The sequence below is a fragment of the Pistacia vera genome, unplaced genomic scaffold (assembly GCF_008641045.1).
Source record: "Pistacia vera cultivar Batoury unplaced genomic scaffold, PisVer_v2 Contig360, whole genome shotgun sequence".
NCBI classification, from domain to species: Eukaryota; Viridiplantae; Streptophyta; class Magnoliopsida; order Sapindales; family Anacardiaceae; genus Pistacia; species Pistacia vera.
The window spans coordinates 545,017-571,629 of record NW_022196180.1 but is presented as its reverse complement, the minus strand read 5'-3'; the positions used below and the strand labels follow the sequence as shown (position 1 = coordinate 571,629).

The following is a 26,613-nucleotide window of genomic DNA, read 5'->3' as shown; positions in this document are numbered from 1 at the left end:
CCGACTGAGAAAGTAAAGTATATTTTGGGTATTAACGGAATATAAACTTTGGGTAAAAAAGTGATATTTTGAAACTTTTTGGGTGTATGGTCATTGTTAAATGGGGATCGAAAGTTGAATGCTTCTTCCTAGAGCCTTCAATATATTTATATATTTCAAATTGCAAAGGGCAGCAGGGCTTTAATTGGGTAGAGCCAGCTCAAGTCGTTGTTTATAGAGTCAATTTCGATTCTTTCTTGATGAGAAATTATATAAAACAGTAAAACATAGAACATGGCACGCAGTTGATGATTCTTTATCATACGAGTCAATGGACTTCTCACATGGATTCCCAACTTGCCACATGAGCTTCGCTCAGTTACAGATTTATATCAAGGAAATAAATATTCATGTTTGTTCTGAAGACTGGATTCGATCTGTATATATATTTGAGTAAAGGAGGTTGGACGTTCATGGTATACTTAGCCAGTACTGGTTTAATTTGAAAGCAAAAAGCCATAAGTAGCTACATAAACTTCCTGCTTTCCTTGCAGGTAATATGCATGGGAGAGACCCATTGCTGGCCTGATACCAAAAGAGTAAAATAAGATTCTATAAGCTTCTGAGTTTGAGTTCTCTCACGCACTAATAGGGGTGGTCATTGGGGTTCTTACTCGACCGACAATTCTAGGGCGGCTCGAGGATCAGGAGCGGATATAGAGTAATACACAACCCACAAATAAATAAAAAATATATTAATGCGTAATTTTTTTTCCTTTTATGGCAATTTCGACTAGAAAAACAGAATATAAATGTTATATGCAATTAGTTTTTTAATTTGACCAACCATAACAGAAATTTATGGATTTGCTATTGTCGGGGATTAGTTGAGGCCAATGAATAGAATGGTGGTGATCGATTGAATATTCGCCATCGGAATCAACCGAAAATTAGCTAAAACAAAAAACTCTATCTTTGCGGTAGTCGGCAATCGACGAGAAATCAGGTATCAGAGTGAGAGAGGTTTTGTAGAGAGGATATCGAAAGTTCGAATGATGATGACATACAAAATTTTTGTCGTCAAAATCAGTTTTGAGTAGTGACAGAATATTAACTTTGGGTGAGAAAATGGTATTTTGAAACTTTTTGGGTGAAAAAGTGTCATTAAGACAAACCTTGGGTGGGAAAAAGTCGTTTACTCGGATTTTAAACTGCAATAATTTATCTGCAACTTGGGAGTCTATATCACATAAACGTTAACATGGATTTGGAGCCGAAAGTTAATCACCAATAAACTTGATTGATTGAAGCCAATTAAACCCATTAATTAACACCCTTTAACGATGTCTACATTATCCTATTGGATGTGGTTTATACTTTGTACGGGGTTAACGCTAATACATTCGGGGGTTCCGTTTCATGATAAGTTCAATTGGTAAATAGACTTGAAGTTGGTTTGTAAATATTTGAGCCTGTAACAGTTTAATTCAAATGTGATTAGGTTTGTTATTACCCTAGTGTAGCAGTGGAAAACCTAACGTGAGAAATATTAAAAATAGAGAGAAATAGTGAATTGTCGATACTTTTTATTATTGTATTTTATATCCCTGAAAATTCAATAAAATTACTCTATTTGATATTGGCGTAAGTTCCTTCATTGAAAGTAAACCAAGGTAAATCGACTGTTTTTTTTTTTTGGTTACTTTTCTAATTGTGTATTTAGACAATGATTTCAACACAGACATAATACCATATTAATAAATAAATAAAATATTTATAAAAAATAAAGAACTATAAGTATTTATGCATGATAAACCCTAGTCCACTTTGCAACAGAAGTAATTATCACATTCGATTAGAATTTATTTTTTTTCTCTTGATATTCTAAGGAGCCATGGCCAATTGGTCAGAACTTGATCATGATCTTTTGGTTGAAATTACAAATCGAATATCATCAATCTCTGATTTTTTTTTTTTTGTTTTTTTTTGTTTTTTGTTTCCGTGAGGTTAGTTCTTCATGGAGATCAGCTGCAGACAAGAAAAAGTAACTTCAGATATAAATCTCCATTGTTGATGCTCGCACCAGTGAAAGGCAGCTTTCAACCGGTGAGACTCGTCAAGTTCCGTTCCCAATGCAAGCCAAACTCTAAACGATGCTAAAATCCAACCACCTTAACTCCCCTCACATGAAGACCTTCAAAGATTGGAATCGTCACCATATTGTTAAGATATATGCTCATTTTATTTCTAAAGGTGTTATATCGAGTCCTCCATCGACATCGACATCGTTATCGAAATCTTCTTCTTCTTCGAAATCATCATCAAGATTTACAGTGATGGTTATTTATGGTGAAATAGGGCTAGCTGTTGGCATATGCTAAGGAAGGAGATAAAGCTTGGACCACAGTAGAAACATGGCACAGTCGTTATTTTGATGTTAATCATTTTGAAGATAACTTACTAGATGGAGGGAGTCCTCCTTTATTAGTCCAAAACGTCCCCAGTTTGCTTCCAATGTGGGTTCTGCAACATTCTTCCCCACCCGATCCTTGTGACACTCTCATCACAGGTAGGGCTCCTTGTCTAACTATCCACCTTACTCTCGAGTGGATCCACAATCACACGTGGATGTCCCTCTGCATGGCTGCTTGACGAGATAGGAAAGGCCGATTGGGTTTGCAATTGGGTCTACTTTGATACCATTTGTCATAAGTTGGGTGTTTCCCACCTAAAAAGCTAACATATTAGATTGACGGTCGCACCTTTATAAGCTTAAGACTTCCCCAATCCCTTTCAAAAGAAAAATATTAATTAAACCCTAATAATAATGTCCCTTTCCTTTGAAACTCTTCTACTAAACTTATACGCCACAACGAAATAATTGTCTACTTAAAAATACCAACCCCTTTCAAAAGAAAAAAAAAAATTCATAATTATTTTTTAATTAAAAAATTATTGTATCATATTTTAAAGAGAAAATTCTTTGAACCCCCTGAGATATATCACATGTCTAATAAACCCCTCTCATTCCAAAAATAGCTCTCAACCCCCGTTATCTGTCAACTGTTAACAATTAATGTTAACAGAGAAAGGGCAAATAGGTAAATGAACCGACTCTTTCCTCTGCTTTTCTTTTTCCTTTTTCTATTTTAAATTAATTATTTTTTTTCTTGATTTTGTATTTGCTGTAGAGAATGGATTTTAGTGATTTTGTTTTACATTTGTGGGTTATTTTTTTATTTGGAATTGGATGAGGGTAGATGGGTTAGGGTTACTGGATGATTATTAGGCATTTGGAGTTGGATTTTGGTGGATGGGTTTTACTGTTATTTACAGTTTGGTGTTAGATGGTGGTCTTTAATGGTGGTGGGGAATAGGGATTTAATGTCCTGAAAATGAACTCTTTTAAATATTTGATGTGATATGTCTCCTTTGGTTAATTTGCGATTGGATAATTGTCATTTGTCTTCTATGTTCTTGTTCATTGAGGGAATCGATTTTTGTCTCCATATATAGACTATGGAGGATTATGTTCAGGGTTTTAGATTAATTATTTTGATAAAACAAAATTATTAACAATATTGTAATTTGAGTTCTTATCCCAATTATTGGTGTGGGGGCACTGGGGCTGCAACGGGTTCGGTGGAGGGGATTGAGCTGGCAGACTTGGGGAAGAAGGCGAGCAAGAACCTAGTGACCATCTCTATTAATATTTAAGGAGACTCGAACTCAGAAATTTATGGAACCTTATTTTACTCTTTTACTATCAAGCCAGTAATGGTTCTCTCCCATGCATGCTACCTGCAACGAAAGCAGGAAGTTTATGTAGCTACTTATGGCTTTTTTCTTTCAAATTAAACCAGTACTGGCTAAGTACCATGAACGTCCAACCTCCTTTACTCAGATATATATCCAGAATCCAGTCTTCAGAACAAACATGCATGAATATTTATTTCCTTGATAAATCTGTAACTGAGCGAAGCTCATGTAGAAAGTTGGGAATCCATGTGAGAAGTCTATTGACTCGTAAGATAAAGAATCATCAACTGCTGCCAAGTTCTGTGTTTTACTGTTTTATATAATTTTTCATCAAGAAAGAATCGAAATTGACTCTATAAACAACAATGACTTGAGCTGGCTTTACCCAGTTAAAGCCCTGCTGCCCTTTGCAATTTGAAATATATAAATATATTGAAGGCTCTGGGAAGAAGCATTCAACTTTCGATCCCCATTTAACAATGACCAAATTGTTTGTTAGTCAAGGATATATCCATGTCTAACAAGCAGAAAAACTTGTTATCAGGATTTTAATAAGTATACATCTTTTTCCCACCCAAGGTTTGCCTTAATGATACTTTCACACCAAAAAAGTTTCAAAATACTACTTTCCCACTCAAAGTTTATATTCCGTTAATACCCAAAATACATTTCACTTTCTCAGCCGGCATTTGGTGAGTTAACACGAGTTAAGGTAAAAGGAGTTTTGTAGAGTAGAGGCCGATGGATAAAATGGTGATGATCGATTGAATATTCGTAATCGGAATCAACCGAAAATTAGCTAAAAACAAGAAATCCTATCTTTGCATAGTCAGCAATAGACGAGAAATCAGGTACCGGAGTGAGAGAGGTTTTGTAGAAAGGATATCGAAGGTTCAAATGATGGTGACGGACATAATTTTTGTTGTCAAAATCGGCTTTGAGTAGTGACATAATATTAACTTTGGGTGAGAAAATGGTATTTTGAAACTTTTTGGGTGGGAAAGTGTCATTTACTTGGATTTTAAACTGCAATAATTTATCTGCAACTTGGGAGTCTATATCACATAAACGTTAACATGGATTTGGAGCCGAAAGGTAATCACCAATAGACTTGATTGATTGAAGCCAATTAAAACCAATTAATTAACACCCTTTAACGATGTCTAAATTATCCTATTGGATGTGGTTTATACTTTGTACGGAGTTAACGCTAATGCATTTGGGGGTTCTGTTTCATTATAAGTTCAATTAGTAAATGAACTTAAAGTTGGTTTGTAAATATTTGAGCCTGTAACAGTTTAATTCAAATGTGATTAGGTTTGTTATTACCTTAGTGTAGCAGTGAAAAACCTAATGTGAGAAATATTAAAAATAAAGAGAAAGAGTGAATTGCCGATACTTTTTATTCTTGTATTCTATAGATTTTTTAAACTCAATAAAATTACTCTATTTGAATGTTAGACGTAGTTCCTTCATTGGGAGCAAACCAAGGTAAATCGACCATTTTTTTTTTTTTTGGTTACTTTTCCAATGTTCTAAAAACCAGACTGGTTTGACCGGCAACCGATGGCATATCCAGTCCGGAATCCTTTAAAAACCGTTAATTGCATTCAAACCGAATTGCTCAATCCCGTCGGATTCTGGCATCGTTCGACGGAGAAATCACCATCATTAGACTTGACGGCATCTCCACGACAAAACCCAGCCATTTTCAATCGCTGTCATCCAGTCGTCGTCGCTCGCTGTTCACCTAAAGTTCACGCGATCGTTGGGCTTCTTTTGTCGATTCCGACGAGTTCCGGCACCAATGGAACTCCCTAGTACCACCATCAAATTTGTCGGCACCTATACATCAAAAGCCCCATGATTCCAAACCTCGATTGGCCGTTGATCATCGTTGCCGCCACCATCACTACTCCCTTCACGCGACAGGGGTTTTTGGACAGATTTCAAACTTAAGGGAGATTATAGGGGTGTTTTTGATGAATTTCAAACATTTAGGGACTAAATTTTTTTCACAGAATACGGTCTAACCGACCAATCCAACAGATCAAACCGAAAACCGGACCCTTGAACGGGTCATAGTCCGATCTAGTTTTCGGAACATTGTACTTTTCTACTTTTCTTATTGTGTATTTTGGTAGTAATTTCAACACATACATAATATCAGATTAATAAATAAAAAAAACTATTTGTATTTGTATTTGTATTTCTTCAATTTGACTACTTTCAGAAATTGGGAAGAGTATCAACTTCAGTTAGCAATATTACTTTTATCAGAAACATAATACCAGATTAATAAATAAAAAAAATATTTATAAAAAATAAAGAACTATATATAAGTATTTATGCATGCATAAACCCCAGTCCACTTTGCAACAGAAGTAATTATCACATTCGATTAGAATTTATTTTTTTTCTCTTGATATTCTAAGGAGCCATGGCCAATTGGTCAGAACTTGATCATGATCTTTTGGTTGAAATTACAAATCGAATATCATCACTCTCTGATTTTTTTGTTTTTTTTTTTTTTGTTTCCGTGAGGTTAGTTCTTCATGGAGATCAGCTGCAGACAAGAAAAATAACTTCAGATATAAATCTCCATTGCTGATGCTCGCACCAGTGAAAGGCAGCTTTCAAACGTGGCTTCTTTAGTCTTTCAACCGGTGAGACTCGTCAAGTTCCGTTCCCAATGCAAGCCAAACTCTAAACGATGCTAAAATCCAACCACCTTAACTCCCCCACATGAAGACCTTCAAAGATTGGAATTGTCACCATATTGTTAAGATGTATGCTCATTTTATTTCTAAAGGTGTTAGATCGAGTCCTCCATCGACATCGTTATCGAAATCTTCTTCTTCATCCAAATCATCATCAAGATTTACAGTAATGGTTATTTATGGTGAAATAGGGCTAGCTGTTAGCATATGCTAAGGAAGGAGATAAAGCTTGGACCATAGTAGTGTTGGAGTTGTCGACTACTTCAGCATTAATGGATAACGCAGACGCATTCGTTTTGGTGGTCCTAACATCACTTTTAGTACTTGGTCTTAATTCTGAAGCAAGAATATATATAAATATAAACTCTTAGCTCAAAGTCAGAGATTCGGGCTATTCTATTTGCAATTAATTTTCTTTTATGGTCATGCTTTTATTTGTATGTTTATCATTTACATAGTTTGTTCCGGGGTCATCAAACTGGTATTTCATTATTTCTGACTATTATAATTTCTTGTTCAATTTGCTGCACATTGTTAATATCTATTTTAAATATTTTTAAAAGAGGTTGATGAATTCCATACGGGTGTTGTTTCCTAGTACAATGTGACAATTTTAACAAGAAAATTTAGATAAGCATCCAGAATCCCAGAACTTTTGGTCTTAAAACTGTATAATTTAGCATGAGAAGTATCTACATTTGTTTTGTTTATACCGCCAGGTAAAATTTCGGTGCTTCCCTGGAGAGTTGAATAAGGACATAACCTCATGGCATCTTTAGTTGCATAACATGTTTCGACATATATATCCAACATGCCAGCAACGGTTTTGGAGTAACAAATTTCAACCCTTTTGCCCACATAAACACAGTACTTCCGAGCTATATATATAGAGAAATTAGGCTAATTAACCAATATTCAAACCATTTAATACATATTAACTTAGTCGTGCTTCTCTTATTCCAAGTCATCCATTCACGGATCGCTAATATACAGTGTCAGGCAGCATGATAAGCCCCAAGAAGCTCATGACCAGGCTGGTGAGGAAGAGCCAGAAGATGGAAGAAGTGAATGCGGGTAATTCTAATAAATCATCAGTCGCTGAGAAAGGCCATTTTGTTGTCTACACCATTGATCAAAAGCGCTTTGTGTTTCCCTTAATGTATCTCAACAATGACATCTTCCTTGAGCTCTTAAAGGTGTCTGAGGAGGAGTTTGGACTATCAAGTGATGGTCCTATTACATTGCCATGTGATGCAGTCTTCATGGATAAATTAGTCTCACTCATTCAGCAAGGTGTTAGTGAAGGTCTCAAGAAAGCTCTGCTTGATTCGATTACTGCCAGCCACTGCTCATTATCTGCTTCTTTCCATCAAGTACACGCAGGCCAACTTTCAGTTTGTGGCTACTGAATTGTATTATAATCCCAATTGGGTTCTGTAAATGAATGGCACTTCTGTTTATATATTGTTTTTGCATTATACATCTTTTGATAATTCAAAAGAAATTTTCAGTGTAAAATAGTAACTATGAAGTATGAATCAGTATGGCATATCAATAGAAAACATTAAGGATCAACTCCTTGAAACTTTTCTGAAGTTCTTGTGCATGCTAGAAACAAATAAATATTTTGCACTTAATCTCAAATTGCTTAATGAGGAATTCAAATTTAGGAAGTTCTGTTAAAACCGATCCCCAGAGGCTCTGGAAAACCATTGGCTTTAAGAATCATATCAAGTCTCTTCAAATAAGTAAAGTGAGCATTAATCTTACAAGGACATATAGATAGGCTCAGAAAGAGAAAAGAAACTCATTCTACTGAACTTACACGCCCTTTGGAAGTTAAGCCTAATTCCCAAAATGGAAAGTTCACCGTTGTGTGCTAGTCTTAGAACAACCAGGTTTTACAGTTGATTAAATGATGCTAATGTTGTAGGTTAGGCCATGATTTGACTATGTAGAATGAGTTGCAACTTGTGTTGGCCTTAAGTGCCGGCAGATGCTTGGAGCCATCAAGGTTGTGCTCTTATTTAACTCAAATTCCCAATCAAGGTGGGAAGAGAGGAAAAATGTGACTTAATGGAGAACATTAGCCAATTCTCTAAATTTCTTCATGTACGTTGGTAAAACTCCAAGTCCCTTGTACCACTCCTAGTTTTTGCTAAATTGTATTTTATTGCGTTATACTCCTTTCTGGTCCAAATTAAGTGCATTGATAAATAACATAATTCACTATGAAATCATTGTTGAATAACAGAATTCACTATGAAGATGCATAAGACAGTAGGAAAAGACAAATAAAATACTTGGGAAAAATCCAAAGAATGGGGTCTGGCAAAACTAACTCATTTGTCCTATCTGAGGAACATTATGTACAATATTATAAAAACTTGAAGGAATCATGGCAACTGAAGATCTGAAGAGGACAAATTTATTCGGGTAGTTGGGTTTGAAAGAAGCTGCAAATCATGTTATTTTAATTTCCTTTTGTTGGTTTCTATGTCTCTTTCGTATTCAGTATTTAAATCATATAGTCTAACATGGATAATCACAATTGCTTTGCATTGTAAGTCACAGCAAAAGGAAAGCACATGGAGGATTTTGGTCTAACAAGAGCAGAACATAGTTTGAATAACCATGTGATTTTGTTTGATTTCAGTTTTCTCTTAGGAATTAATTACTTAACCTAAGTGGCCCTAAGAATTTTAATGCAACACTCATGGCAGAAGAAAACAAATGCATAACAACCAAGTAATAGTATCCGACATGGGGTATTCATGCTTAACAATAATAAAAACATATTCTCTATATCCAAACCATCTATCTAGTTGATGATCACATGGCCTTGTTTCCAACAAGCACAACACAAAGAAGACAACAATAAGTGATCCTGGCCAGACTTGTATATATATATGAAACAGCTGACCACAAACATAAGCTCTATAACGCAAACTTGTAGCTTGTGCAAGGTCGAAGTATAATATTTCCAATCATGATCAACCCAAAAAGGCTTGTTGAACTCGCAAGAAAGTGGCAGAGAATGGCTTCTGCAAAGTGTAACAGAATCTCGTATCCAAGAAGTTTTGTTGCTAATAAAGGGCATTTTGTTGTGTACACAACTGATAAGAAAAGGTTCATGGTTCCCTTGGAATACCTCAGTCAAAATGTCTTCAAGGAGCTCTTAAGAATGTCTGAGGAAGAGTTTGGTCTTCCAAGCCATGGAGCCATCACATTGCCTTGTGATAGTACTTTCTTGGAGTATGTCATTTCATTGGTCCGAGGACTCATGCCTGAAGAATTGGAGAATGCTTTGCTCACTTCCATAGCAACATGTCACTACTCGGCATCAACTTCTCTTGTTCAAGCACAAAGCTACCAACAAACACTCTTATTTGGCTATTGAAATTTGTTCATAGAAATAACTGTAGATATATTGACTGTAAACAGGTTATACACTTATTGATGAAGTATTTTTATAAACGGAATTTCATTCTTTATTATTAACCTTGTAAATCTAAAATGGAAGGTTTTCTGTCATGAATTGACTGTGAATGAAAATTGTCATTTTCTGATAAATATTTACAGTAGCTCATAGTGACTTACTTCCTGAACCGGTAAATGCAGATTGTAAATTTAATGAATCATTTAATTTTATTCGAGCTTCCTAAGATCTATTTAATGAGTGAACCTAAATTAAACTTATGATACTCAGAAAAAAATCTGCATCTAATCTGTTAAACTCATGAAAGTAGAGAAAGTTTAACTAGGCATAGAGGGCAGGATTTCTTGAATCTGGCCAGTTCCAAAGTCCTAATTATAGGGAAGCTAAGTTTGTTATGTTCCCTCCATATAATTGATTTCTCCATCTTAACTTTCCTTCTCTATTTCACTTTTTGCAATAAGGTTCTTGACTCCTGATGATCTTCATCTGGAATTAGTATCTGGTAAATTAATATTTTACTTCAAGAAGATCATCTCACAGTTGCTATTAGTTTCTTAACCTACTTTGAATGTAGTTCCAGTTCTCATGAGTACTCTTCTAGCTTATATTGATTCTTGTGGTTCTTAGAGAGGATCTATAACCTCTGTAACTTATTGTTATAAACTCTTTCTTAGTCCACAGTAACAGCATTGATAAATCACAGAATTCACTATAAGATACATAGGACAGTAAGAAAAGACAAGCAAAATCCTTGGGAAAAATATTCCAAGGAATGGGGCTTGGTAAAATCATTTGGTGCATATGAGGAATATTATGTGCAACATAATGAGCTTAGTTGATGGAATCTTGGTAGTGAATATCTAAATAGACAAAATTATTTCCATAATTTGATTCAAGTAGTTGGTTTGAAAGAAGAAGCAGCCAAATTTCAAATCATGGTAATATGTTTGCCTTTTGTTGCTTTCTCTGTCTCGTTTGTGTTCAGTATCTAAATCATTTACTCTAACATGGACACTTACAATAGTTTTGCATTGATAGTCACTGCACAACGAAAGCACATGGGGTTGTGCCTTGCAATTACTGCTCTAAAAATTTGGCAGATTCTTCTAACCTTGTTGGTTTACATAAACATGCAAGATTTTGTGGCTCTGACCATATCTAGTCATAGGGTCCTGCTTTTATCAAGAGATTTTTTTCTGAAATTATCAAAACATGGTTTTTGGATAAGCATATGATTTAGTTTTATTTCTATTTTCTTAGGAAATTAATTGCTTAACTTAGGTGGCCCTAAGAATTTTAATGCATCCCTCTTTGTATAAGAAAAGAAATGCGTAACAACCATGTGCTACTGACCTACATGCAGCGTTGATGCTTAACAACAATCAAAATCCATGGCCGATATCCCAACCACCCATTCAGTTACTGATCACATGGCCTTATTTCCAATTAACACAACATAAAAATGATAACAATAAGTCATCATGTCTATACTTGTGGACATATATAGCACAGCTAGCCACTGACTTCTGTAGAGCTCATAGTTGTGCTTAAGATTAATAAGCTCTATGTTGGAGTTGTCGACTACTTCAACATTAATGGGTAACGCAAACGCATTCGGGGGTCCCGCTGCCTGGTGAGCGGGCGAGGGTCGTGGGGGCAACGCCCCCGAGCCTCTAGGCGGTTTTGGGCTTTTTCATGTATAATCGTTGTAAGATTTCTTGTAAGTTACTAATTCCTTATTAGGTTGGGCTTAGGAATATGAATCTTTGTAAAACTAGGTTTAGTCTTTTAAACCTAGTATATAAACATATTTTTCTCTTGTTATGGAATGATAGCAAATCATAGGGCAATTCATTCATTGTAAATGAGAGAGGTGAGGCATATTGCAATAATATTGATTCAGCTGGACGTAGCCCACATTGGGTGAACTAGGGTAAATCGCGCGTGTTATTTTCTTTGTTTATTGTTAGATTTCTTTTATAGTTATATTTTGTTCCTCTTGTTGCCTCTATTTCATAGGTTTTGTTAGATTGTAATTTAGAGATGGCGGGATCAAAGGTTGAGATTGAGATGTTCGACGGCAAACGCTTCGAGCTTTCGAAACTGCGGATGGAGGATCTACTCGTTGATAGGGATCTGTGGGGTGTAATTGTGAATGATAGGCCGACAGTCAGGACTGCCATTGTTACTACGAGTAAAATGTCTGGAACTGCATTGTCAAGTTCGCCTAGGTCTAAACCTGCAATGCCACCTGAAGGAGAATTATCAGCGACTGATCGTGTCGCACTTGCTGAATGGGACAAGATGGATCGGAAAGCTCTCAAAACTCACAAATCACACAACTTAAGTAGGAATCCTTACCTTAGGAAGCCTTAGGTTGCTTTTCTACCCCAAATCACTTCAAAATCCCCTTGGAATTCCTTGATCAAAAGAGAAGAGAAGTTGAGAGGAGTAAGGATGGGAAGTTGCGTTTGAGAAGAAGAAATGAGGGGTCTCTTTGATTCTAATTCCTTTTAATGAAATATATACACAATCATTCCCATTTTGCCCTTATTCTTCTTTGGGCATTCCATCCATATCCTTTGATTCATTACAAACTCACCCCCATATCAACATATTCTCCATGAAAAATCCTTACAATTAACTCCCCACTTTTCCTGCTAATTAGGGGTAGAATGGTCAAAATGCCCTTAGGGAAGAAAATATCTAAAACTCAATCAACATTAAAAACGGCCCGTCGCCGCGGCGAAACCGTCCAGAGAGTTTCCGGTGGTTTCAACGCATCTTCGCCGCGGCGAAGATTCTTCTTCGCCCCGGCAAAGCTCGGCATACAACACTTCTTCCATTTTTAACCCATTTCAAGGCTATTAATCCACACAACACTCATACTAATGTCAATCAAACAATATTAACAAAAACCAACTCGATTGAGGGCGAAAGAGGAAACAATAACTACGTACCTCAAGTGGGGCGTTACAGCTACATTGCCTGAAGTGTGAAAGTCATTTTTGAGTAATATTCTGCTTTGTAGAAACCCCTATATCTTGGAAAATCTACCACTAAGAGGACTACCTTCTTGCAAGTGTGAAAGCTACATTTTGGTTATGTTTTGAGAGTTAATCGACCCTGTTCAATGTGAAAAGAAATTCATCAAATCTTTATTCTCTATGCTGAAAAAGAAAAATGAAAAATATACTAGGGCAGGAGGGAAGGGGGATTTTCTCTTGCAAAATATTAATTGACCAATGTGTCATTTAATCTCCCTTGAGGACACTATCGCACACTTAGACAAGCTTATGTGACTTTGTTTCTCTTGTGTGTAATTGAGGAAGTGTTGTTTTGATTGCATTATGTTGACAACTTCCTTATGAGAAATTGTGCCTTTTTAGATTGAAAATTTGATTTATTAGGATGTTTTGCATAGATTGACTGTCTTGATCTTCAAAAAATTCATGTGAAGCATTTCATCATTTTAATTTCTTATGCTTTTAAATTGTTCAATAGAGTCAAGTCTTTTTGAAAAATTTCTTTTTTGGGATGCTGCATGCTCACACGATTGCCTATGTATACTCACTTAGGATAGAGTTCTATTTTTGGTATAACTCTCTTTAGGGCTTTAGAATTGCCGCCTGCCATAAATGCTTGCCCTAATCTCTTTTGTGTCAATCTTCATTTTTAAAACCCTATTGCAGCACCTTTTGTTCTTCATCTCCCATGATTATTTTTCTCAAAAGCAATTGAAAACCCGAAGATAAAAGCCATGGAGGAATAACTCAAAAAGGGTTTCCAAGCCTTGAAGGAATCCAGCCGCCGCAAGAAAAAGCCAACGAAAAAGCAAACCCCATTGGAGTCTGATTTTGCAACTCAAGAGGAATCCTATGAGGAAGAAACAAGCTGTCGATCCTCACCTGTCTCGTCCCCTGTTTCCAGGGATCACTAGGACTCCGTGCGCTCACTAGATGAGTCTACCCTTGCCTCACTTGAAAAGTCACCAGAAAAATCCCCGTCGGCGTTTGACAGTGCTTCAGAAAACACTCCCATTGCCACTCTCAAATCTCGCAAGGCTGATCCTGCAAAAGCTGGCCTATCAAAGCCCCTGCCTCCAGTAGAGACGACAAAGAAGAAAGGGAAGGCAATCATGGAAGAGGCTCCAATTGGTATAATCTCTCATTCTGTTTTGCCTACTGCCAAAGTTAGATTCAAAAGCCACATTGTCAAAAAGAAAATTGTGAGTGAGGAAAATGTTAGGTTAGATGATTTTGATGAGTTTCATGCCATGATGAAGAGATGAAAAATGGATAAACACTGTCTCGAGTCCGACTGCACCAATTCAAACTCCTGTTCAAGAGTTTTATGCCAATTTTAGCCTTGATGATGTTGAACCGAACTCTGATGTGCACAATGACAAAGTTTATGTTAGAGGTCGATTGGTTCTTTTCAATGAAGAGGTAGTTAAGATGCTTTAGGTCTGAAAAAGGTTAAGAAAAAATTTTATTTACTAGTTTGGATTTAGACCAAATAGTAAAGGTTATAGCTAGTGGTTCAATAGCCATTTTGCCAAGAAGTGGCGTTCTTCAACCTAGTGCACTCACACCTCTTTACTGACTGCTGTTTAAGATTTCAATTACAAATTGGTCTCCCTCGATGCAAAATTCCACTGTTAGACTAGAAAGAGCACAACTTCTATACGAGATTACACAATGGAAGAAAATAAACTTAGCCGTACTGGTTTTCACAAGTGTTAGGGTGGCCGCTCAATCCACACATACTTTCCAGATTTTGCCTTTTCCTTCACTCATTTATAAAATTATCTCCACCTACAAACCCAAATTCTATGAAGAGCTTGTGTTAAAGACTGCTAGCAAGAAGTCCTTTAGACAACCATCAGGGAACATTCCTTCCACTAACACTTGGCAATCCAAGCTTTTTGTTGCTATGTGGGACCTGGAGACTTCCATGGAGAATGTTCTCCAATAGGTGAAGGAAATTCATCTTTCCTTTAGTGCTCGAATGGACAAAATGGAACATACTTCCTTTATTCTAATTGAATTTGATGCTGATCAAAATGAGGTTCCACCTGTTGCTCCTGTTGTCCCTGTTGTCCCTACTGTCCTTTCTATTCCTACAGTTTTTGTTGAAGATCTTGCTGCTGTCATTCAAGAAGAAGAAACTACTCATGAAGATGAATATTAACGTGAAGATGCAACTAATCAAGAAAAGGTACATTACTATGAAGAAAAGAATGCCTCCCGAGTGCGCACTAAAGAAGCCCCTCCTCCTCCTGACAAAGAGACCACCCCTTCTATCTAAGATGAATCCTTTCATGAAGCTGTTGACATCACCTCTGCTGCTATTCCAAATGTTCGAGTGGAGGACTTTCATGTCACCATCATTGGCCCTCCTAAGAGAAGAGTCAAGATCTAGTCCCTCATTGGTTCCTTCTCGGAAGTCTTCAAGACTTATGAACAAATAGGGTAGTAAGTAGTATGTGGGAGTGAGTTTTAAGTTGAAAACTTTTTAATCTCTTTTGTTTATTGCTGGAAATGATTTGCTGTTATCTCTCCATGGGGGAGTTATTTTATTTTTCCTGTTATGTTTGTTATGTTTTTCAGAACTTTTTATTTTTTATTTTTGCTTTGTTAGCTAACCTTGTGTTCATATTTGTGTTGCTTTTGGTTCAATTTCTTTGTATGCTTGTTCTTACAAACTTGCAGGTTTGATTGGTTGATTGAAACATGTTTGCTCTTGATCATATTCTGTTTATGTTCTTTGCTCATAAGTTTGACAAAGGAGGAGAATGTGGAATATTCATATTTGTCAAATTTATGAGTTGTGTGCACAATAGTTATGTGTGCACACAGGTTGCCAATCTTATGATTTAGCTTGTTTCTTTTATAGTGTGTGTGCACAACAATTCCATGTGTACATTGGTTGCCAGACTTGTGTTTTGGCTTGTTTTGTTTCGAGTGTGTGTACACAACAGTTTGTGCTTATACTCTCACTTCAGATATTTGAAACCCAACACGAGTTGCATGTTTGATAAAGTGAAAAAGATATTGTTTATATTTGTCTCTAACTTTTTAGGACCCTTTACATGTGTCATATTATCCTTAAGTGGTCCTAGGGAATAAAGTCACTTTTCCTGATTTGTTTTGTGGTCCAAACCAAAAGAAGGAATATTTTTCTTATTTGGACAAACATGGGCTAGCCCTTTGTTGGCTGACGTGACACTAATGTGTTGAGCAAGAAACCCTATACTATATAACATCATTTCTTGCGTATTTTGAATCTAACCTTTTGATCTTTTATTTTATTATACTCTAAAATTTCTTAGAGTATTCTTTTTCTTAAGGTTCATAGGTTCATTTCCATTTTGTGCCAAAACCTCACCATTTCACTATTGACTTGATGGCTCTTGGAATGTGGTTCCTTTGTCGATGCTGGTGCGTGGCGTTATTGCTTGAAGCTTGGTGGTTCACAAGCTGCTCTCAGGTTTGTTCCCGACGTGAAGAAGGTCCAAGGAGTTGCTACATGTTAAGGATTTAGAGTGTGGTGCTAAGTGTAAAGTTGAACATGAAGTTCTTTTTACTATAACTTAGATTGACTTTGAACTATATCTTGTAATGTGTTTTTAACTTAGTGGATTGCTTTGATCTGGACAAGGTCCCATGGATGTAGGCTAAAAGTGAATTTTAGCCGAACCATGTATATGACAGTGTTCTTTACTTTCCGCACTTGAGTTTGATATGGTTTAATTGGAAATCTTTTAAATCAACTTGGTAATATTTCTGCCCCATTTAAAATGGGTAACCATACACTAAAGTGAGTTAATCAACAACTTACTCCTAACACTCTTTTTTCTTCTCTTCATCTCTTTCCTCTCTCAATCGCACTAGGCTGCTTTCTCTCTCTCTTTTTTTTTTTTTTCTTTCTTCTCCTTCTATTTTCTTTTCTTCTTTCCTTTTTCTCTCTTCCCATTCTTTCTCTCTTTAGACCCCCCCACCCCCCCCCCCCCCCCCCCCCCCCCCCCGCCCAAAAAAAAAAAAACACACACACATACCAACCACTTCCCATATCCACCCGCTAACACAACAAACACAGTTTGTAATTGGGGTCAATATGCTATTTTTTGAATTATCTAAACTTTGCTTGATTTTAATAAACTTAATAGAATTTTCTTTGTAGAAACACTGATTGCATTTTGTTTTTCTTTTTCCTCTTCATCATAATGATTTCTTTATCAATCTCATAAATGAATTTCTCGGCAACCATGTTGTATAAATAAGCTAGGTGGATATAACGGGTGGTGATTGCATAGCAATAATGCTAGACATACAAACAAATCTTACAAAGATTTCTGCATAAACTGATGTGGTAGAAAATGAATGGAATAGTGAATAGGATGTGTTTGACTTTTTATATTCATTCTTTTATTCATTTTTTACTACATCAGTTTGTATAGAAATCTTTATAATATTTGTTTGTACACCTAGTATTACTCATTGCAGAGGTGACATTTAAGCCTTAGAAGGACAAATTTACTGTGAAGAAGAGATAATCTATTGACTTGCATTTACTTGGAGATCATTGAGAATCCTTGTAACTTAGATATTTACAATTCATATATTAGATATTTGGGATGTGTTGTTGCGGCTGAGAAAGGGGAGAGACGATGAGAAAAAAAATATTGACAGGTGGCTTTGGTGTTGGTGGTGGTGTAATTCTTTTTTTTTTTCAGCGACGGAAGAGGCTGAGTAGAGAAGAAAAAGAGAAAGAATAGAACTATGTGCACTAACCAATGTGTACAAATCCAAATACTAACATTGAAAATTTGAAATTCTCTCAAAAAAAATTTAAATTTTCAATATTAATACTTGGATTAGTACAAATTAGTTAGTGCATATATCATTACCGAAAGAGAAAAGGGTATCTCTAACTTCATAATTAAATATAATAAAATTTAGTAGCTTAGATAGCAAAGTGTAATTTTAAAAGTCCATGCGTGCTTCAGTGGGCCATTGTTTGGGTGGAAAAAAATCGTTTACTCTTTGAATATCAATAAAATCGCGTCCGCATTCATTGAACCTTAGCGCCTCCACAGTTGACATTTTGCCTTCTCCACGCCCACATTCGCTCGTTGTCGTGACCAGACCATCATTAATCATGTGTGTTTTATTGTTTCCTTAAAAAGCTGCAACTTCATTGTTTAACTCCTCACTGTCTTCTTAAACCACTAATAACCACAACACAACATATGTGTTAGTGTTTTGTTAATGCCGGTTGTGCAAAGAAAAGAGAGAGAAAGAATGAAAAAACTGGACTACCATTTCATTAGACAAAAGTCTGAATATAACATGCTGTTGCTTACTGTTTCAACTACTATCAGAACTTTCACTTAATCTCAGCTAAACCACTCACGTCTAACAACTTCATTACAAAATAAGCTGAGTCAACAAATTCAAAATTAACACTAAAATATACAGAAGGACTTAAGCTACTGAACTCTAGAACAGCACCATGCACGTCCATCCACAGCAGCAAAACAGCTTCAAACTTCCAGCAAATCTTACTTCCAGCACAGCACCAACCTTCAACACTCCACCTTGGTGCTTTGGCTGGAAACACCAAGTTTTAGCCTAAAGGCTTCAAACTTGGATTTGCACAATGCCTTTGTCATAATGTCAGCAACCTGATCTTCCCCTCTGCAGTGCACTAAAGTTACTTCCCCACACTGTTCAGCTTCCCTAATAGCATGATACTTGATCTTAATATGCTTAATTCTGCCGTGGAGTACAGGATTCTTTGCCATTGCCACAGCTGACTGGTTATCACATAGGATCAGCGTAGGACCACCCTACACTTGGTGCAAGTCATCCAACATTTTCCTCAGCCACACAGCTTGGTTCACTGCTGCTGCAGCAGAGACATATTCAGCTTCAATAGTAGACTGTGCCATAGTCTCTTGCTTCCTTGACAGCCAACTGATTGCACCCTTATTCAAGTAAAACACATAACCAGAGGTGCTTCTTGCATCATCCAAGGATCCAGCCCAATCACTGTCAGTGTGCCCCAACAATTTCAGACTTTCAGCCTTCCTAAAATAGATGCCTAACATGATGGTTCCCTTTACATACCTCAGCACACGTTTTGCAGCCTTAAAGTGCAGTTCACTTGGGTTGCTCATGAACCTTGAGAGATAACTTGCTGTGAACATAAGGTCAGGTCTGGTGGCTGTATAATACAGCAAACTTCCCACTAAGCTTTTGTATTTCCCTTTATCAACCCTCTCTGCACCATTTGTTTTGCTTCATTTCAGGTTGGGAACCAGTGGAGTATTCACTGGTTTGCAATTCTCCATTCCAAACCTCAAGAGAAGCTCGGTTGCATACCTTTGTTGACACACAAAAATCTCACCAGCAGCCTGATTTATCTCCATGCCAAGGAAAAACTTCATCAATCCCAAATCTATCATTTCAAATTCAGCTTGCATATCCAACTTAAACTGGTCCAATTCATTAGGATTACTCCCTGTCACCAACAAGTATCAACATAACTACAGCCACTCCTTTCTCAGTTTTCCTAATGTAGAGAGTGTGTTCATTAGGACTTCTAGTGTATCCAAGGCTACATAGATGGTCATTTATTCGGCTGTACCAGGCTCTAGGGGCCTACTTTAAGCCATACAAGGCCTTCCTCAGTAGGTACACATAGTCTTCCTTTCCTTCAACCTTGTAACCTTCGGGTTGCTCTACATACAGCTCCTCTGAAATCCATCCATTTAGGAATGCTGACTTGACATCTAGCTGGAAAATTTTCCAGTTGAACTGAGCTGCAAGTGCCAACAGCAACCTGATTGTGTCTTGCCTAGCAACCGGGGCAAAAGTTTCTGAAAAATCAATGCCTGGTTGCTGTGCAAAACCCTTCACCACCAGCCTTGCTTTGTGCTTGTAGATTGAGCCATCAGGGTTGATGTTCAGTTTGAAAATCCATTTCACCTGAATGACTTTCCTTTTTTCAGGTCTTGGTACCAATTTCCAGGTTTGATTTTTATCAATCATACTCAGTTCTTCCTGCATTGCAGCCCTCCACAATTCAGATTTTGCAGCATCAAGGTAGTATCTTGGTTTCACCACTGCCATATTGCACCTTTCATACACATCAGCCAAAGTTCTAGTTCCTCTAACAGCATGTTCTTCTTCCTCATCTGAATCTGCCTCTTGAATCAGTCCCTCATTTCTCTCATTCTGACTTGATTCAACTTGCACATCAACCCTTTTTTCTTCCTAGTTCTAGACTCCACATTCATCAACCTTTATGTCCCTTGTGATTACAATCCTTTTGGACTCAGGAACATAAACTCTATAAGCTTTAGAGCTGCTGCTGTAGCCTATAAATATCCCAATTTCTGCCTTGTCATCCAATTTGGACCTTTTGTTGGCTGGGATCATCACATAGGCTATGTTTCCAAATTCTTTCAGGTTCCCTACTGCTGGCTTGACTCCACTCCATGCCTCAATTGGTGTTTGATGTTTGACTGCCCTGGTGGGCAGCCTATTCAGCAGCAAAACTGCCGTATTAACAGCTTATGCCCAGAAGACTTTAGGGAGGTTCTTTCCAACCATCATACACCTGGCCATTTCCATAATGGTTCGGCTTCTTCTTTCACAAACACCATTCTGTTGAGGGGTGTATGGTGCTGTGAATTGCTATTGAATTCCAGCTAGGCTGCAGATTGTCTTGAACTCATTTGAAGTGTACTCTGTTCCATTGTCAGTCCTTACTATTTTGATCAAGGTTCCAACTTCATTCTCCACCAGCAACTTAAATTGTTTGAACACAGCAGCCACTTCATTTTTCTGCTTCAAGAAATAAACCCAAGCCACCCTTAAGAAATCATCAATGAAGAGTACAAAGTACCTGCTACCATTTAAAGATTCTGTCTTCATTGGACCACACACATCCGAGTGGATCAATTGCAGCTTGTGACTTGCTCTCCAGGCTTGATCCGAAGGGAATGATGGCCTGCTGAGTTTGCCAAGCTGGCAGGCTGTGCACAAAGTCCTCTTCTCTTCTATCTCGGGTAGGTCTAATACCATGTGCCTTGACTTGAGCTCTTTAATTCCAGGGTAGTGAAAATGTCCAAGTCTTCTATGCCATAACTCAGACTCTTCAACCTTTGTGATTAATTCTGAGTTTTCTTGTTTTTTCTAGTCCAGTGGAAATCTTTTACCAAGCATCCTTACACTCAACAACTCATTTCCCTCACTATCCTTTATAATGCAAGAATGGTTTTGGAAATGCAAGATATAATTTCTCTCTAACATTCGAGCTACACTTAACAAATTTTGTGCAATTTCAGGTACAAATAGAACATTAGAAATAACCTTAGTCCCTGCCTGAGTTTGGACTGCCACATCTCCAATTCCTCTTGCTTCCACATAGTCCCCATTTCCAACCTTAACCTTGGAGCTGTAGGTCCTGTCCAGTTTAACAAAATTCTCCACATTTGCTGCCATGTGGTTAGTGCATCCGCTGTCTATCAGCCAAACATCTCTGCTGGTCTGCATTGAGTAGCATGAAGCTACAAATAGCTGTTCTGGTTCATTGGTCTGCTACTGGTCATCTGCACTTTGTGCTTGCTGTGGTGGCTGTGCAGCCTTGTTCTTGCATACTTTTTCAATGTGACCGAACTGCTTGCATCCCCTGCATTGAATCCTAGGCTTGAACCAGCACTTGCTGTCCGGATGTCCCTTCTTTTTGTAATGGGAACATAGTGGATAATTTCTTCCTCCACTCTGCCTTCCCCACTGACCACCAGCCTTCTCTTTTCCTCTCTTATCTCCAGCATATTTTCTATTACTTCCCTGCATATTCACTCCTTTTTGAGCAGCCAGCATAGCACCTTCATTTGAATCATCTTGTCTCATTAAACTTCTTTGTTCTTGGGCCTACAGAGCATGAACCAATTCAGTGAGGCTGATTTGGGAGAGATCCTTTGAATCTTCTAAGGAAGATATCTTGGACTCAAGTCTTTCCGGAAGGCTGACTAACACTTTATCAACTATCATCTTGTCACTCATCTCAACTCCCAATAATCTGATTTTGTTCACCACACTCTTGAGTCTGTCTACATACTCTTTAACCTTATCTAACTCCTGCATTCTCAGCATTTCAAACTCTCTGCGCAGGTACATGACTTGCATGTTTCGGGTTGTATCACTTCCCATGAACTCCTCTCTCAATCTATCCCAAGCTTCTTTTGCAGTTTCACATGCCATTATCCTTGTAAATACAAGGTCTGTTACTGCAGAATGTATGTGAGAAAGAGCTCTTGGAGCTTTGGACATTTCCTCCTCATACATCCTCATTTGATTCAAGGTTGGGTTTGGACCAAGCTGCGGTGGCTGTTTCTCCTCTTCCACATACTGCCACAGCCCTTGTCCTCTTAGGTAGGCTCTCATTCTAACAGCCCATATGTGATACTGGTCTCGATTGAACACTGGAGGTGAGAGAGAAGCTGATTGAGTAGCCATGCTGAAACTGGTTGCTGTTTTCTGGAGAATTTTGTTCTTGCAGAAGATTGAAGTTTGATGGTGATTTTGAATGAGTTTTTTGAGTGAATTTGTTAGATGATAGTTGGTTAATGGAGCTCTGATACCATGTTAGCGTTTTGTTAATGCCGGTTGTGCAAAGAAAAGAGAGAGAAAGAATTAAAAAACTGGACTACCATTTCATTAGACAAAAGTCTGAATATAACATGTTGTTGCTTACTGTTTCAACTACTATCAGAACTTTCACTTAATCTCAGCTAAACCACTCACGTCTAACAACTTCATTACAAAATAAGCTGAGTCAACAAATTCAAAATTAACACTAAAATATACAGAAGGACTTAAGCTACTGAACTCTAGAACAGCACCATGCACGTCCATCCACAGCAGCAAAACAGCTTCAAACTTCCAGCAAATCTTACTTCCAGCACAGCACCAACCTTCAAAACACTATGGCCTTCACGGAGTTCAGACCACTCGACGAGAAACTCTGAATAGAGTATATCAAAGCCACGCCCTCTTTGTCCTCCAAATTTGTAACGAGTTTGATGACTTGACCATCAAAGAATCGGAGATGGCAACCTCAATTTCGTTAATATCGTTGTCGGTATTCTGGTTCTATGTCATCAGGCAGGTACTTCAAATATAATTCCTTTTGTCTTGAATAATTCATAGTGTCAACTGTTGAGCTAACCTTTGTAATTCGCTTGTGGATCGCAGGCACTCGAATACATTCGATGTATAGGTGAATCATGGCCAATGACAAGGGAGCGAGTATATTTTGAGGCATTGGCGTTGAAAGACACCGCCAACTGTGCCCTGATCATGTTCCTAAGTCTATCATTTTGATCGTCCGATGTCTTTGATCGGAATGCGATCTTGGAGCCTCCACATATTACCTGAGGAAAGGGCTGATTGCAGGAATTGAGTATCCATTGCTCGCAGAACACATATCAGAATATATGGCAAAAACTCTTTTCTGCACTCTCTTCTGTACCGTTCTACCATGGAGCATAAAGGAGCTGGTAAGAATCATTACGTAACTTATAACTTAATTCACAATTTACGCACTTAATTTCCAGTGAGATTCCAGAGCTTACTTGAATGATTGATGCAGTCGCTGAATTTTGTGGAATGTAGAGTTTATGCAATCATACTGCGCGTTTTTTTTTTTTCTGACCCCTACAGAGTATCTCAATATAACCATTGGACTTCTCCTTATCTTGATCGAGATGTGGAGGCTGTAAGGGAGGATAATTATTTGAAGATTGAAATTGCTGAGTTGAAATCCAAGTACTACTTCTTCCTATGTACTGGTTTTCTTTCCACAATATGTGGCATTCCATATAGTTATATCAGAGCTTCCATTTCTGTAGGTTCTGTGAAAGACTCAAGCTCTCATACATGGGGATCTCCACGCTGGCTCTGTAATGGTTACTCTTGATTCAACTCAAGTTATAGATCCAGAATTTGCATTTTGGCCATGGGTTTTGATATTGGAGCTTTTCTTGGAAACTTGATTTTGGCCTATTTGCCCAAGATGGACTGCAATCAAAGAATGACCCATAGTATGTCAGTTATAATTTAGTTCTGGAATTTTGCAGATAAACTAGAGTGTGATGCATACCATTATGTTTGCACTTTCGAGATTTTACAATTAGTTTTTTTTTTTTTTTTTTTAAGGCCGAACGACATGCACCTACCATAATTGTCATAACGCCAAGTTGATACCCAAAAGGTTTGAAAATGACAATTACCCACTTTTTGCCCATCTCTGTTAATAAAATCTGTTTAAGTAAGGACAATATAGTATTTATACCCATTAATTTAAATTAATCATAAATCCCTAAATTTTTTTATCATATGTTTTTTATTTCATTTTTGGCCTCTTTCTCATCTTCTTCTTCTATCTCTCCTTCTCTTTCTTTCTTTTCCTCCGTCTTTTCCCTCCCCCTTCTCTTTTTTTACTTTTTTCTCCGTCTTTTCCTTCCTTTCTTCCTTTCTTCTCCAGTTCTCCCTCTTTTTCCCTCCTCCCCTTCTCTTTTTTCCTTTTCTTCTCCCTCTTTTCCCTTCTCTTATTTCCTTTCCTCTCCATCTTTCCCTCCTCTCGTCTTTTTTTTCCTTGTCTTCTCTGTCTTTTCCCTCTTCCCCTTCTCTTTTTAACTTTTCTTCTCCCTCTTTTCCCTTTGGTCGCTAGGCAAGAACCCGTCTTTTCCTCCAGTTTTAAATTTTTTCAAATTTTTATAATTTTTACCGTTTGGGTTGGAAGTGTCTGAAACTTGTGGTGGTTTGTGGCGGTGGTGATGGTTGTATTTGGTGGTCTTTTCCTCTTCAGTTTTTTAATTTTTAATTTTTTTTCAAATTTTTATAACTTTTTACAGTTTGGGTTGGAAGTGTTTGAAATTTGTGGTGGTTTGTGATGGTGGTGATGATTGTATTTGGTGGTTCTGGTGGCGAGTTTGGAGCTGGTGGAGGTCCTGACCGAGAAGAAAGGAAGAAAATAGAAGGGAGGAGGGAAAAGACGGAGAAGAAAGGAAAGAAAGAGAAGGGAAAAGAGGGAGAAGAAAAGGTAAAAAGAGAAGGGGAGAGGGAAAAGACGAAGAACTGAAGAAGAAAGGAAAGAGAGAAGGTAAAGGGAGAAGAAAAAGTAAAAAAGAGAAGGGGAGGAGGGAAAAGAGTCAAAAGACGGTGAAAAAGAAAGAAAGAGAAGGGAGAGATGAAGAAGAAGATAAGAGAGAGAAGAGAAAAATGAAATAAAAAAATATGATAAAAAAAGTTTAAGGATTTATTGATGAATTTAAAATTAATAGATATAAAATTACTATATTACCCTTCCTTAAACGGATTTTATTAACAGAGTTGGATAGAAAGTGGGTAATTGTCATTTTCAAACCTTTTGGGTATCAAATTGTCGTTATGGCAAACTATGGGTAGGTGCATGTCGTTCGGCCTTTTTTAAATGACTTTTAAGGGTCATTTCTGAACTTGGCATTGTCTTGCAGAGTTATAAGGAATGGATTCTGAGGACACTTGAAGAGACTTGGACTCTGTTCCACAAAATATTCACGGCACTTTGGGATCAACATAAAGGTGGCTCTGGTGAGGCATACATTCCAGAAATTTATAATAATCCTGAGATTCAGCAGCTTGTTCAACAAAAATTTATGAAAGATCTGTTCCACGACACCCTTGGATATGGTGCTGCCAAAATGATAAGGTAAGATAAATTCAAAGGAATATGTTATAGTTAGAATATTTCTTGTTAGTTTAAACTTTCAGGATTGGTACTGAAACATTGATAAATTTTTTGTTCTTTTCGAAACATTATTGACATTCTACTTCTCAAATTTATGTCTGATGATGATATTTTTATTTTTTGATTGTTAGGAGGATTGTGGGTGTGGCCCATGTTGAGGATTTTGAATCAATTAAGGATGCCAGAAAACGAGCAGCTTGTGAACAACGAGCTCTTGAATTTGCAAAAATGCTTCTAAAGGAAAGGCGGAAATTCCAAGCCATGGCCGAAGTTGTTTCAGCCATTCCAAACCTCCACGTATAGGATTATAGAAAAAAAAAATTAAGTGAACCAACCTGTGATCATTTTGACTGTTGATAATAGGGTTCTTTAACAAAGTAGTTTCAGATTCTTGTTTAAATTAAGCATGTAATCATTATGACATTTATGACTGTTCATATACGGTGATTAAATTCCCCCTCTCCGTTCTTTTGACTCGTAGATTTGGTGTTGTTAATGCGTTATTTTCATCTGCAGCATTCGTGTTCGGTCCCTACCACATTTCTTAATTAGCTAGTATGTCTAGAACCAATTATACTGAAGATTTCATCGCCACACATGGGCATCACTTTTGAGTAATGACATGTTCAAGATCTAAATAAACCTGCTGCAGTGTGTTAAACTAATTAATTGATAATTGGAGCAAGTGATGACTCAACAAATGATTCAACATCTAAGATGGTAGAGTCTTCCATTCATTAGTGGAGAATTCAGCTTTGAATGCGAATTGATTTCTGATTATTTATTCTTTCTGTACACATCTAGTGTAAAGCTAATATGTAACTGTTAGGAATCCCCAAAACTCAACCACAATTCCACAACACAAAGAACACAACAAGTCAAGCACAAATCTGAATATACTTTGCAATT

General features: G+C 37.2%; 3 protein-coding genes and 1 pseudogene across 3 annotated transcripts; 3 read left to right on the top strand and 1 right to left on the bottom strand.

Moving 5' to 3' along the window:
- Positions 1-7,392: 7,392 nt before the first annotated feature.
- LOC116140010 (auxin-responsive protein SAUR67-like) lies at positions 7,393-7,867 on the top strand. The gene has a single exon (XM_031425640.1). The coding sequence runs from the start codon at positions 7,463-7,465 to the stop codon at positions 7,865-7,867; it is 405 nt and encodes a 134-aa protein (XP_031281500.1). The 5' UTR covers positions 7,393-7,462.
- Positions 7,868-9,447: 1,580 nt separating this feature from the next.
- Positions 9,448-9,858, top strand: LOC116140011 (auxin-responsive protein SAUR64-like). The gene has a single exon (XM_031425641.1). The coding sequence runs from the start codon at positions 9,448-9,450 to the stop codon at positions 9,856-9,858; it is 411 nt and encodes a 136-aa protein (XP_031281501.1).
- An 11,987-nt stretch (positions 9,859-21,845) lies between these two features.
- Positions 21,846-22,430, bottom strand: LOC116140004. The gene has a single exon (XM_031425636.1). The coding sequence runs from the start codon at positions 22,428-22,430 to the stop codon at positions 21,846-21,848; it is 585 nt and encodes a 194-aa protein (XP_031281496.1).
- A 470-nt stretch (positions 22,431-22,900) lies between these two features.
- LOC116140030 lies at positions 22,901-26,025 on the top strand (annotated as a pseudogene).
- The last annotated feature ends 588 nt before the right edge of the window (positions 26,026-26,613 follow it).

What these genes read in the sequence shown, in the direction of transcription:
- LOC116140010 (XM_031425640.1), top strand. Translation starts at nt 7,463, where the DNA reads ATGATAAGCCCCAAGAAGCTCATGACCAGGCTGGTGAGGAAGAGCCAG.
- LOC116140011 (XM_031425641.1), top strand. Translation starts at nt 9,448, where the DNA reads ATGATCAACCCAAAAAGGCTTGTTGAACTCGCAAGAAAGTGGCAGAGA.
- LOC116140004 (XM_031425636.1), bottom strand. Translation starts at nt 22,430, where the DNA reads ATGGCTACTCAATCAGCTTCTCTCTCACCTCCAGTGTTCAATCGAGAC.